A 13,264-nucleotide genomic window follows, 5' to 3' on the forward strand; every position below is an offset into this window, starting at 1 on the left:
CGGCGGCGGGGCGGACCCGGACCCGGGCCCGGCCACGGCCCCGGCCCCGGCCCCGGCCCTGGCCCTGGCCGCGGGCGGGGAGGGCGAGGGCTGCGAGGGGCTGTGGGAGCTGCCGGTGGAGCGCTGCGAGAGGCGGCCCGTGTGCGGGCGCTGCAGGTGACGCGGGCGTGGGGCCGCGGAGGTGCAGCGGGGCCGGTGGGCCCCGCCCCGCTCGCCGTGAGGCGGCGCTGAGGCCCTGGGCGGGCGCGGGTCGGTGGCTCGGCAGGGACTGAGTCGCCCTCAGGGACGCCCGCACGGAGCGGATCGGTGTGAGCGGGGTCTCCCTCGCCGTGTGCGCCCCCTAGCGCGTATGGGACGGCACAGTCACGGAACGGCTCAGGCTGGGAGGGACCGCACGGGGTCATCTGGAATCCCAAAGCACATGGCACAGAATTGCCTCCAGATGGTTATTGGAGATCCCCAGTGATGGAGACTCCACAACCTCTCTGGACAAGCTGTTCCAGGCACAGTAGAGGTGTTCTCTCTCATGTTCAGGTGGAACTTGGTGTGCGTCAGCTTCTGCCTGTTGCCTCTTGTCCTGAAGGCATCATGTCCTAAAGGCATGTACACACCTGTTGTGTAGCAATAACATAACGTGAATTAACTCTGTTGTCCAAGGAATGGGTAAATGTGGTGGGGAGTTCCTAGAGACTCAACACAGAGAGGGTGCTACACCTTTTCTCTGTATCCTTATGTTTGAAAAGTAAAGCTGAGGTGTGAAGGGGAAGATGTGTCCCCTCAGTGCCATGCAGTGAGTACATGAGTCTTCAGTATGGCTGGGCAGCAGTCTTTGGTGCTTCGTCAAAAGAAAATGATAACAGCTTTACAGCAAATTTTGAAATCCATTCAAGCACTGGTTAATAGAACTTGTGAACTGAGGTATCTTTTTAAAGTAGGTAATGACTTATGGTCTTACAGAAATACCTCATAACCTGATTTTATGTTTATGTATCTATGTCCGTTTAGTAAAGCGAGTGCAGGTTGTCACATTTCCTGAACTGAAATGATTGTAAATAACTGCCAAGGAAAAAAGGCTCCCAGCACCTATACTGATTCATCTGTTCCTGTTCATTGGTAAAACAAGTGGAAAGGCATGTAATTTTGCTAAGAGTGTAGTTGTAGTCTCTTTCAAGTGTCAGAGTTCGGAAGCTTATTGCCGGTGAGTTTCCTGTATGTAAGGTGTAATAAAAAATATGTACTGGGCAAGTCATCATATTTGTAAGTGTTCACTGTTAGAAAAAGTAGTCATAAGCAGTAGTTGATGCTCAAAGGTGAAAACCAAGCAGGTGACTGACACTTGCCTTTTGCTGCCCTCCTTTTCCCCAGTGACGTACGGCTCAAAGAACTTCTTGAGCTGGATGTGATTTTGTATCTAATATCCCCCAGTAAATATAGGGGCTTTTTTTGGATGTGAATTTCTCCAGTCCCCCTTGAATGCATGTAAATTTCATGTATCAGCAACATCTGGCTAGCAAGAAGATATCACAGGCCTACAAGCCACAGTGGGGGAGGAATTACCTTTTCGTTTTATTTTGGCTGTGGCTTCCACCTTCCTCCCTTGCACATAGTATTCCAGCCCTGAGCAAGCCAGCTGGAGATTTATACCTTGGGTGATGTGTTTCTATTTATATTAATAAGGACCCTTCCTCTTTCTATGGCTCTTTAGTTTCCTAGTAACCATTCAGGAAGTCTTTTGGAAAGCAAAAGTTGATTTTTGTCAGCTACAGCACCCACACCCCTGTATTTATTGACTCTTTCAGAGCTCTTAAATAGTTCTGAAAAGTAGGGTTTCCTTTTGCTAAAGCCATGCCACTTCTTTTCACATAAATCATGTATTTTTGTAAGGGTCTACTAACCATATTTTTATTTGTAGTTTCTGTTCACATTAACAGTCTTATTTTTTGAAGATTTTTTCTACAGTTGTTTGCTGCTTGACATTTCTAGACCTGAGATACCAAGGAATTGCTGAGTGAGAGTTAACCCAATGTCATTTCTTACTGAGCTTTTTAACCTTGAGTTCTTTTAAAATGCCTGTAGAGTACTGCTTGTTATTGTTGTTTATTTTGTCAGTGTGTTTCACAATGTCTACTTGAGTTCCTTCAATTTTGAACAGATTCTCTGTGGAGTCACATACAAAAAATGGTTTCTAGAATAGGTATCTCTTTGTTTTCTTTCATAGTAAACATGATTTTTATCAAAGTGTTTATTCAGCTCCTCATTACCATGTAGTATTAAAACATCAGCATCCTAAAGAGCTGTGGATGAAATACATCTGTTTGTGAGGAGCATGGGAACAGTGAGCACAGACACTGAAAGAAGTGTAGAAACCAAGGAGGATGAAAAGATCACAGAGCTACTTTTTAAGAAAAAAGGAAAGTGGCATTTTCTTGTTTATGGTGATGGCAATGGCAAGACTAAATTGTACGTTCAGTGTATTTTTGCAATGTATCCCCTCCATCCTATTCTTCATTAGCTAGGATTATAGCTAAATTATCCTTTTCATTGATCATGACATTCTGTGGCATGACTTGGAGTCAAAATGGGCAAGGCTGTAATTTAGGGTACCTCATGGGAAGAAATATTACTCTGAACCATGTTGGTTGGGGCCAGATATGTTTGATTGACTTGTTCAGTTTTCTGAGCTCTAGATTTTTATCGTAAGTTACCTTAATGAAAGTGATTTAGGTCTGAATTCAGTACAAACGCAGGGAAGAATGGGTTCGCTTTAGCATCATCTGGTGATTTCTCAGGGGAACTGACTTCAGGTTCTCACTTTTTTTAGATATGGCAAGACAGCTGATTGACAACTTGCAAACAAGTGCTCAGTCAGTCATGATGTGAAATAGAAATGTGGGAGTAGGGTAGATAAGTTTTCATTTTGGATAAATGTGAATGTCGCTTGAGTGTCCTGAAGGAACGGAATGCATTTAAGTGTTATGTGTTTGAGACTTTCTATTGCCTGTGGTGGTGGTGGGGAAAATACTAGCATTTGCAATAGATTGTGGTAGAGAATTTGAATGAAGTAATGTAAGGCAATTTTACATTTTGAAGGTTTTTGTGTGTGTAAGTGCCAGTTAAAAAAAAAAAGTATAAAATGCCCCTGCTTATGGTTGGTGCTTGAGATGGCAAGCAGCTGATGCAAATGAAGTATGTGCAGTTGACTGTTCTATTCTTGAGGAGAGAATTTAAGACACAGTCTGTCTGCCAAAACCAAAAGGTTAGTGGTGATAAACTTTGAATTGATAACTTCTTAAAGCTTTCATAGCTAGCTTGAGTGTTCTACTTGCTTTCAGAAGTTAAAGCCCCACACCCAAACATTTAAATAGGAGAATAACTTTAATATAGTTTCCATGTTGCTGTTAGCTTGAAAAAACAAAATAAGCAGGCCCCACAACTGATGTAGGACAACAATTTGATTTTGTGGTATGACACTGATAGCAATTTAACATTTTGAAATTGTGTCCTTCTGTGGGTCAAATTTCATTGTTTTCTAGATACATGGTGTTCTGTTAGGGAAAAGCCTTTTTGTAGTACAAGAGCTATGAATACACAATTGACTTCTTGCCACAGATCTTGACTGTACATATGGAGAATTTCATATTTGTAGGAGAACTTCTGGGGAATATTCTCAGGAGAAATTAAGATTTTAAAGTGAATAATTTATCATCTCTGGATGTTGCTAGGTCTCTTGCAGGCCACCACAAAAAGCCACTGGTAACAGTCCTCTGTATTTGCAGGACAGGTTTATGTTGTAAAGTTAGGTTAACAACAATTGGTGTTTTCTCAGTTCTGCTATGATATCACAGAATCACAGAACAATGAGGTTGGAAGAGACCTCCAAGATCTTTGAGTTCAACCCATGTCCTAACACCTCAACTAGGCTATGGCACCAAGTGCCATGTGCAGTCTCTTTTTAAACACATCCAGAGATGGTGGCTCTACCACCTCCCTGGGTAGACCATTCCAGTACTTGATTATGCTTTCAGTGAAAAACTTTTTCCTAATATCCAACCTATACCTTCCTTGATGCAGCTTGAGACTGTGTCCTCTCGTTCTGTCAGTTGCTGCCTGGTGAAAGAGACCAACCCCCTCCTGTCTACAACCTCCTTTCAGGCTAAACAATCCCAGCTCCCTCAGTCGTTCCTCATAGGGCTTGTGTTCCAAGCCCCTCACCAGCCTTGTTGCCCTCCTCTGGACCTCCTCAACGTCCTTTCTAAATTGAGGGGCCCAGAACTGGACACGGTACTCAAGATGTGGCCTCACCAGTGCCAAGCATGGGGGAAGAATGACCTCCCTGCTCCTGCTGGCCACATGATTCCTAATACAGGCCAGGATGCCATTGGTCTTCTTGGCCACCAAGGCACACTGCTGGCTTATATTCAGTCGGCTGTGGACCAGTACCCCCAGGTCCCTTTCTGCCCAGACACTGTCCAGCCATATATATGCTGCTATGCTGTATATGTATTTCAAGGATGGGGGGAAGAGAAGGAGTAACATTAATCCTTTAGTATAAATACTCCCTTTGCCTATATCTAACATATTACAGATACTCTACTGAATCTCAGTGCTGTGAGGGCTCTTGATAGCATTGATAAATTGATAATGACTTGTGATAACATGGTGCTGCTTCATATTTTGAGGACAAACGTAATGTTCTTACATAAGTGTAACATATTTGTTAATAATTCTGTTATGTTATATAAAGGCTGAGTCTGAAGAAGCAATCTGAGCTTTCTTCAGCACAATAAATATATGCAGTTACTTTATAGCACTGTTACGGTATTTAGGTGCAAATATGAATTTTTGAAGTTCAAGTAGCAAACACAGAAAGTGAAATAAACACCCATTAATTCTTTTAGCAATGGCTGTTGCAAGAAAATAGCTTCCTGACCTTTTATTACTCATACTTTGGGATCATTTTTTTCCAGTTAGCATGTTTTTGTTTTTGCTGTGTGGAGATGAATACCCACGTCCTATGAGGACATAATTGTAAATGACCACCCTCACCATCTGACATACTCGGCTGGGGCTGTAGCCTGGTCACTCTATCATGTCACTGTTGCTTACATCACAGAATCTTGCATACAGAATGGGTGAGGTTGGTAGGGACCTCTTGAGATCATCTTGGGTCCAGACCCCTGCTGAAGCAGGGTCAGCTAGAGCAGGTTGCCTAGCACTGTGTTCAGCTGGGTTATGAATATTTCCAAGGATGGAAACTCCACAACCACTCTGGGAACTTCTTCCAGTGTTTGACCAGTAAAAAAGTATTTTCCTGTGTTCTGATGGAGTTTCATACTTGTGTGTTTCGCACCTTGCCCTGATAGTGAGTGCTGTTGAGAAGAACCTGGCTTCATCTTCATTCTCTCCCATCAGTCATTTATACACAGGGATAACATCCTCCTTAGCCTCCTCTTTTCCAGGCCAAAGAGTCCAAGTTCTCAGCCTCTTCTCATACAAAGAGTGCTCCAGTCCCTTAGTCATCTTTATCTGTGTGCTAGACATACTCCAGTAAGTTTGTTATGTTCTGGGAAGCCCAGATCTGGACCCAACACTCCAGATGTGTCCTTAGTAGTGCTGAGTAGAGGGGAAGGATCGCCTCTCTTGACCTCCAGGCAGTGTTGTTAAATGCAGCCCGTTTTGCAGGACAGTTTGCTGGCTCATGATTAGCCTCTCTGCCAGTTCCTTCCCTACAGAGCTGTTTTCCAGCTAGCTATTTGGTTCCAAAGGGTATATTGGTCCCTGGGGTTGTTCTTCCTCTTATACAGGACTTTGCATTTACCTGTGCTGAAACTTCATGAGGTTCCTTCTAGCCTATTTCTCCAGCCTTTAAAGGTCCGTCCTGCCAGAGGCCAATATTCCCAGATAAGGTTCTTCTAGAAGTGCACTGTTCATCCTAAGTTGCCAGAAGGGAACATGTGGGTTGAACCCAGCTCAAACACATTGCTCTTTTTGAAGTTCATCATGTGTTTGTTCAGCTTTTGTACTATGCTGAGACACATAAATACTTCTTCCATGCTGGGCTGGCTGGGTCAGGAAGATAATAGTCTCTACTGGTTTTCTTAGTGGAGACCATTTACGCAAACAGTTGATCCATGGAGCAGTTACCTAAAGTGAAGGCCACCTTCCCTTGGCGTTGAAATAAGTCCAAGTTCCTTTATGATAGCCATGGTGACTTCCTACATTTTTTTCTGAACCTTTTCTTGAAAGAGTTCGTTTATCATTGGTCACACCTTTGGATGGCCACACTGCCATGTACTCACCACACCTATGGGCTGTGAACTTGCTAAGGGCGCGCTCTGTCCCAGCATCCAGGTGGGATGACACAGTGAAAAGGTTAAATGGCATTGACCCCAGTATCAATGTCTGGAGTATTCCACTAGCAGATTGCCTCCAACTGGACTTTATCCCACTGGTTATGTCCTCAGTGCCTGGCTGTTGAGGCAGTTCTTTTCACTGTCAGTTTATTCAGGTGGTACTTTATCAGCTTATCTAGGAAGGTGAGACACTGTCAGAAGAATTACAAAAGATGAGGTGAACAACATTTACTGCTTTCCCCTCATCCACCAAGGGAGTCACCTCACTATAGAGGGCCATCAAGCTGATTAAGCATGATTTTCCCTTTGTAGATCCATCTGACTACTCTCAATACCCTTTTTTCTTTTGTTTAGAAATGGTTTCCATGAGGATTTCTCTATTGCTTTCCCAGGGATTGACGTAAGGTTGGCTGACCTGTACTTTCCTGGAGTGTCTTGCAGACAGGAGTGACATTTGCTTTCTTTCAGACTTCAGCAACCTCTCGTTGTCTGGACATCATCAAAACTGTCCTCCAAATAGCATCAACCAGCTCCCTTAACATGCACGAATGCTCCAAGGAAGATGTGCCATGGTCCAAGGCTGAGCCCATCAGCAATGGTGGCAGCATTGCTGTGATTCCCCTGTAGCTCAGGGTGAAGACCATGGTGAGGCAGGCTGTCCCCCCATAGCCCATGGAGATCTGTGATGGAGCAGAGCTCCATCTGCAGCTCTTGCAGAACCCACCAGAGCAGGTGGATGCCCAAAAGAGGCTGTGGTCCTGTGGGAAGCATGGCTGGAGCAGACTCCTGGTAGCACCTGTGGACCCGTAGGGCAAGGAACCTGCGTGGGAGCAGGTTTGTTTGCAGGACTTGTGACCCTATCGAACAGACCCACACTGGTGCAGTTCATGAAAAACTGCAGGCAGGGGAAGGGGTCATGTTGGAGAAGTTCACGGAGGACTGTCTCCTGTGGTAAGGGATACCTGATCGGGGGAAGACTCTGAGGAGTTGTCCCCTTGCAGAGAAAGGAGCAGCAGAGACAGAGTGTGATGAACTTGAATCGGGGGTTGGGAAGCAGGAGAATTAGTTTGTCAGGAACAATGCATCCAGCTTGGTCAGCATACCAGGGCAGGAAGAAAAGATAAGAGAACTCTGATAAAACCAGGGGGGTCTCAGACAGACATCCTGCAAACTAGCTCAAACCAGTCTCAAAGGCCAGGGATACAAAAGAGCATGCGCGGAGAAGAAAGGTTAAAAGTTCAGGACGAGGAAGAGCGTCAGCCTTCCTCCAAAAGACCCCCGAAGACCCCTACCAAGAAAACACCAGACCACACTGCGCAAGCGCAACGCGGATGTAAATGACTTTTGGGTTCATTATAATACGAAGCAAGGCTGGGCGGGGCTAGGTGATGAATATGTATAGGCATGTTACGAAACTTAATGAATATGGAACTTGTAACCCGATAAATACCGAGCTGAATGCAGCTGTCGGCACGCTTGGCTTTGGAGGAGCGATCCCCCGTGCGTCCCAGCTGGAAATAAACATACCTACTTTACTACTTCTTTAGTAGTGGAGTTCTGTCCGCTCTTCAAACTGACCACACTGCTGGGTCTGCCCAGGTAGAGAAACTGGGAGTGAAGTTGAGCCTGGGAAGAAAGGAGGGGTGGGGGGAAGGCGTTTTTAGGATTTGTGTTTCATTCTTTTTATCCTACTCTGATTAGTAATAAATTAAACCTAATAAATTTCCCTAAGTTGGGTCTTTGCCTGCAATGGTGGTTGGTTAGTAATCTCTCCCTGTCCTTATCTCTCACCCCATGAACCTTTCATTATATGTTCTCTCTCTATTCAGCTGAGGAGGGAAGTGCTAGAGGCTTCGGTGGGCATATGGCACCTATCCAGGGTCAACCCACCACGGATAGTAAGGAGACAATGGCGAATGTGAGATCTGTCCGAAGAGCACAAGTAGCTGGTAATAACATTTAGTTCTTGTCATACATGAAATCCCTATTTGTGCTTGGTCTTTGCATATTAAGTGCTTTAATTAATTAATTAATTTTGAGTTAAATATTTTAAAATTGAATCTTAAAATTAACCCATCAGCCCAGGTACAAAAATCAAGTTCCATTATCAGTGTTTTCAATTGTTCAAAGTGGTTTATTAAGAAAGTTGCACCCTTCCCAGTTAAAAATTCCCCAGTTAAAAATCCCCAACTTAATGCTCTCTTTTCAAATTTCAAACCACCTGTACACCATAAGAGTTACCTTTCCTGCGTTTACTGTATACTTTTACAAGTGTTTTAAGATGTGTTGGATGTATTTTAATACCTTTTTTAGGTGTTTTCACTTGCATTCTGGTTCCAAGGCCAAAAACCCCAGTTCTAACAGCCAGCAGCTATTTTTAGCCACAGAGCCATTACCCTGCAGGCAAGCTCCATGGCAACCTCAATACGTGAATTTTAATGAAGGCATTTCAGCTCCCTTATCTCAACTAATACCACCCCTCTGACAACGATGAGCCATTGGTGGACGGAGATGATCTATCAAAGGGAAAGCACCAATCGCTTTGGACTGAAGGGGCGGGCTGTGGGCGGACTGGGGGCGAAGCAAAGACACTCTAAAAAGAATGAGGCAGAGAGGTGGGGCCTCTTCCTCTCTCTCTCTGCAGGCCAGCTGTGGTAGGCGTCGGTGCTGGGCATTCAAAGCCTCACTCCTTTTAAGGGGCCTTTAGTAATTTTTTTAAAGTCAGCCTAGCACTGCAAGTTCTTTTTCTCTACCTGAGGTCCAGTGCTGTCTCAGCCAAAAGATCTCAAATCCCTGCATTCCTGGGCATACCATCTACCGAGCCATATGATCCCAAATTTTTGTATTTTTCTAATTTCTGTAATTTTTCAATTTTTCTGTTTTCAATAAATTAATCTTTTTAAGAGTTGTCTCATTTCTTACAGTTCTGAGATAAGGCAGAAACAGCTAGAAATAGTAGTATTTGTAAGCATGAATCTGGCCTTCCAGTTCTTAATCACAGTCAAAGGTTACATTATAAAGATGCTACGTACTATAGTTTACATATCTATCTCTAGAGTGTCTGCAGCATAGCATTTGCTGAGAAAGATGCTCTGGTAGGTAGTATTCAGTATTTTGCAGATATGTCTAACAGAGCATGTGTGAAAAGTGATTGTGTCAATAACATTAAGTCTTAGATTTGCTTTTAGATTTTTGTAGAAGGATTTTGTAAGTGGCACATCTCCTGTCTGAGGCTAGGGAAGAGGGGAGTGCCTAGAAGGGAAGCACTGGAGAGAAGAACTAGGTTTTTTAAAGGGCTTGTCTTCAGCTGCTGCTTTTAATAGAAGAGTGGGTAAATTGTTCTGTGTGTTGCAGTATAGCTGAAGGAATCAGATTATTTATCTCTTAATAGGTTTTTGGCCTGTGGAACAGAATTTTCTTTCTTGTAACTTTTTCATTTATTACTTTTCAAAAAATACCGTGCCTTTGCAATTCTGTTGTACCCTCATGTTGACCCAGTAATTGCTTGCATAGGTTTTCCAAAGTGTCGTCCAGACCTGGGACATAATTGCCTTAACTGGAATGAGGCTTTTGTAAGCTAATTTTAACACAGAAAACCTGATAAAATGTTTGAGGCCTTTTCACCTATAGGTTGTATTTCTTCAGGAAATAGCTAGAAGTATTTGGCAAAGATTTCTTATCTCCTTACTGTGGATGTAATGTAAGTGTTTATTCCCAACATAGAGTGATTTTAATATAAATAGGTAATATATAAGGGTAGATGTATAAATATATTTCTGTTTCCATAAGTGTAGGTATATAGGCAGCTGAGAAGGTCAGAGAGACCTTGGTGTAAATCAGGTGTCTGACCCTTCTCTGGGGCTTTGTCAGCACTGTAGCGAAAGTGAATGGCAAAAAGGACTGCGTTGCCATGACTGCATTTTTTTGTTATTTGATTTGTGCTTTCTTAGCCAGCTTGGGGAAACGTGTGTTCACACTGAGAGGTTAGAAGCACTGCATTTAGAAAGCCAGAAAGTGGGTTATGTTCTTAAGCAAGAAGGTGCTAGTGGCCTCCTCCCCCCAGTCTTGGAGTTGGTTGTACTTCACTGGCTAGCAGAGACCACAGAACAAATTATTGTTTTGAGGTTTTGAACGCATTAAGAAAAGAACATTCCTGAATGGTTTTACAGCAGAATGCAGAATATTTTAACAATAAGTGCCTATTTTTGCAACAGCAAAAAGTTGTTTGACAAACTGTGAAAATTCATTTCAGCATTAATTGGTTATGTTGATTTCCCTGCCACTGGAGAACCGAGATATTTATGCAGTAATATGTCATCTCTTCTGAAGAGGCTAAGAAATTTTTATAGGTCTGGGGGCGTGAAAAGCAAGAGTGTACAAACTGAAAGTCTCTTCCACTCAAGAATAATCCTTTTTGCTTGATAGACACAAATGTCTTTTAAGTTTTTAATTTATTTTCAATAGAAGATTCTCAAGGAGTTTGAGGAATGTTAAGAGAGTGTCTTGAAATTGTGTTCTTGCTAGTAAAAAAGATGCAGAATTTAACAACTACAGATTAAGATTTAACTTGTTTGAAATTGATGAACTATAATATGTAATCTGTACCACATTTTAAGAATAGCTGAAGGTAAATGGAAAAATTATCAAGCGTTACTTTTGAAGTTCAGTGCCTTTTGTAATCTTAACATGCTTCTGGTAATGTTGCTTTAAATGACTGTAGTTCGCTCACTAAATTCTATATCTTTATTGGCTAGAATTATAAATATCAAGCTAAACATTGTTTAGTTTTGTTCTGTGTTTAGCAGTTACTGTATATGCAGAAGTTTCTCATGTTGTTTCTTTGGTCCATATTAGCAATAATGAGTGGTGCCAGAGCTGTTGGTGAATTAAAAATTCTGTGAATTTCCTGTTACGTATTTCTGCTGGACTAAAATTCAAAGGCATTTACTCATTTTGTATTATACTGTGATCAGATTAATGAGTAGAGACCTTTCTAGGCTGCTTGTTTTGTGCCTCAGCTGACTTGGTTAGCATATTTTTTGATCTGCTGGCATTAAAAAAAGTAGAAAGAATATGTCAGGCTGGCCACCTGTGGGCTGTGGATAACTATAGGTTAATAGGAGCACAACTAAAGACAAGAACTGCAGCAGAGAATAGTCTTGCTAATTAAAACAACTGTAGTACCTTTGATTGGCTTCTATTTTGTAATTACACCAAGTACAACTTTTCCTTGGGGATGGTAGTGTGTTGTAAAAGTGGTCAAAAATGTTTCAACGTTGATCAAGCCTTCTCAGTTTAATTGTAAGGAATACTAAAATACCAATGGTTATTTTTCGAGATTTGCTTTTGATTTTTGTAAACATAGCACAAAGCAAAAACGTGAAAAAAGATGAATTTGACTTTCCATTCTGTGGGAGTTACAAAAGGAGCTGAAGACTGTTATCCATATACCCAAATAAAAGTTGGCTTAAGTGCAGCAAATCGAATGATTTTTAATGTAATTTCTAGGGCTTACGTCTGATATTAGCATAGGCGAATTTCAGCTGCAGTGCTATCTCCTTTTGAGGAAAGCCAGCTTGGACATATCCCTGAGTTTTTGATGATGTAATGATCTAGAGTTTGTCTGAGCATCCTGTGACTAACTGGCCTTGTCAGATGCTTTTCAGTTACCTGGTGGTTTTTGTTTTTTTCTTTTTTTAGTTTTCCCCTCTGTTTAATTTTTTTTAAAAAAGGGGCTTTCCGCCACTTCAGGTGCATCACTCAAACCTTCCTCCCTTGTTGAAACTGTTTGCTTAGAATTTCTATTTTTTCCCTCTGGCTAGTCTGAGAATGAATTATCAGGGTGATCTGACTTCTTCCACCTGTTTTTTTTGGATGTCTTTAATTTATGAATTTTTGTTTGTTTGTTTTTCCTTTCAGCTGTAGTGTTTGTTGGGGTCTTCTCTCTTCCTTTTAGTGACTGTATGTCATTCTACCACCTGATCTCCCATCCACATTTTATCCCTTGCAATGCACCTGTATGTCACTTTCTCTTTTTTTTTTTTAAGTCAGATCGTGTTCTGGGCACTGGATTCCGTTTTCACTTGTCACTTCTATTGCTTTACCAGAGTTGAACTTTTGCTTCACAAGCTCTGCTGAGATGTTTTTCATCAAAGTCTGTAATGCTTTTTGCTTGGAATAATTAGTCCAAGTTCAGACTCCTGGATATGTCAGCCTGGAAGTTGTCCGTGTTACTAGAAGCATACCTCTCCTTTGGCTTGTAAGACATAGTCAACAGCTTTTTTTTTTTTCCCCCTCCATCTTTCTACATACAATTTCTGAGTTACACCAGTTATGCCTATCATTTATGGTACGAATTTCTTTTTAAATTCTTGTACTCAGTTCCTGAATCTGTTTAGCATGTCAATTTGGAAGACCGCAAACTGTCTCTAACAGATGATTTTTATTTAATCTCAAATATAGTTTCATATAAATGTCCAGCTGTATTAGTTATGTGAAGGGTAATGTGTCCTTGCTGTACTTAATTTTTGTTTTCCTGTGAACTGTGTAAAGAAAATGGACCAAATGAGTCCTGGAGGCCTCATCCTATGGCTTTTCTGGCACAAAGTAGTAGATAGTAGATGATCTATGTTGTAAAGTTAACATGAATTTTTTTTACCTACTGAGTAGTCAAATACTTACTCTGGCTTACCTTTTTCTTTCTACATGCTTTCCTTGGTTTTTATATATTAATAATTGATAATACAATTTTCTGAGAGCTTTTTCCTTTTTTTTTCTTTTTTTAAGCAGTCAATCAACTGTTGTGCAAAAGGCTAGGAATATTAAATAAAATTGAGTGTGCATGCATCCTACATTTGGAAGGAGCACCTTTGAATACATGCTTTTTGTGTGAATTGACAGCATCAGCTTAT

At 41.8% G+C, this 13,264-nt stretch overlaps 1 protein-coding gene across 1 annotated transcript in view; it reads left to right on the forward strand.

Moving 5' to 3' along the window:
- DTWD2 (DTW domain containing 2) overlaps positions 1-13,264 on the forward strand; it is a 73,489-nt gene that overhangs the window by 909 nt on the left and 59,316 nt on the right. Inside the window, exon 2 of the mRNA XM_042013150.1 lies at positions 1-156. Coding sequence (XP_041869084.1) covers positions 1-156 — 156 coding nt within the window. The remainder of the gene's footprint in view (positions 157-13,264) is intronic.

The sequence above is a fragment of the Corvus kubaryi genome, unplaced genomic scaffold (assembly GCF_017639235.1).
Source record: "Corvus kubaryi isolate FWS band 111438036 unplaced genomic scaffold, C.kubaryi_AGA036_p1.0 split1-37296, whole genome shotgun sequence".
Lineage (NCBI taxonomy): Eukaryota > Metazoa > Chordata > Aves > Passeriformes > Corvidae > Corvus > Corvus kubaryi.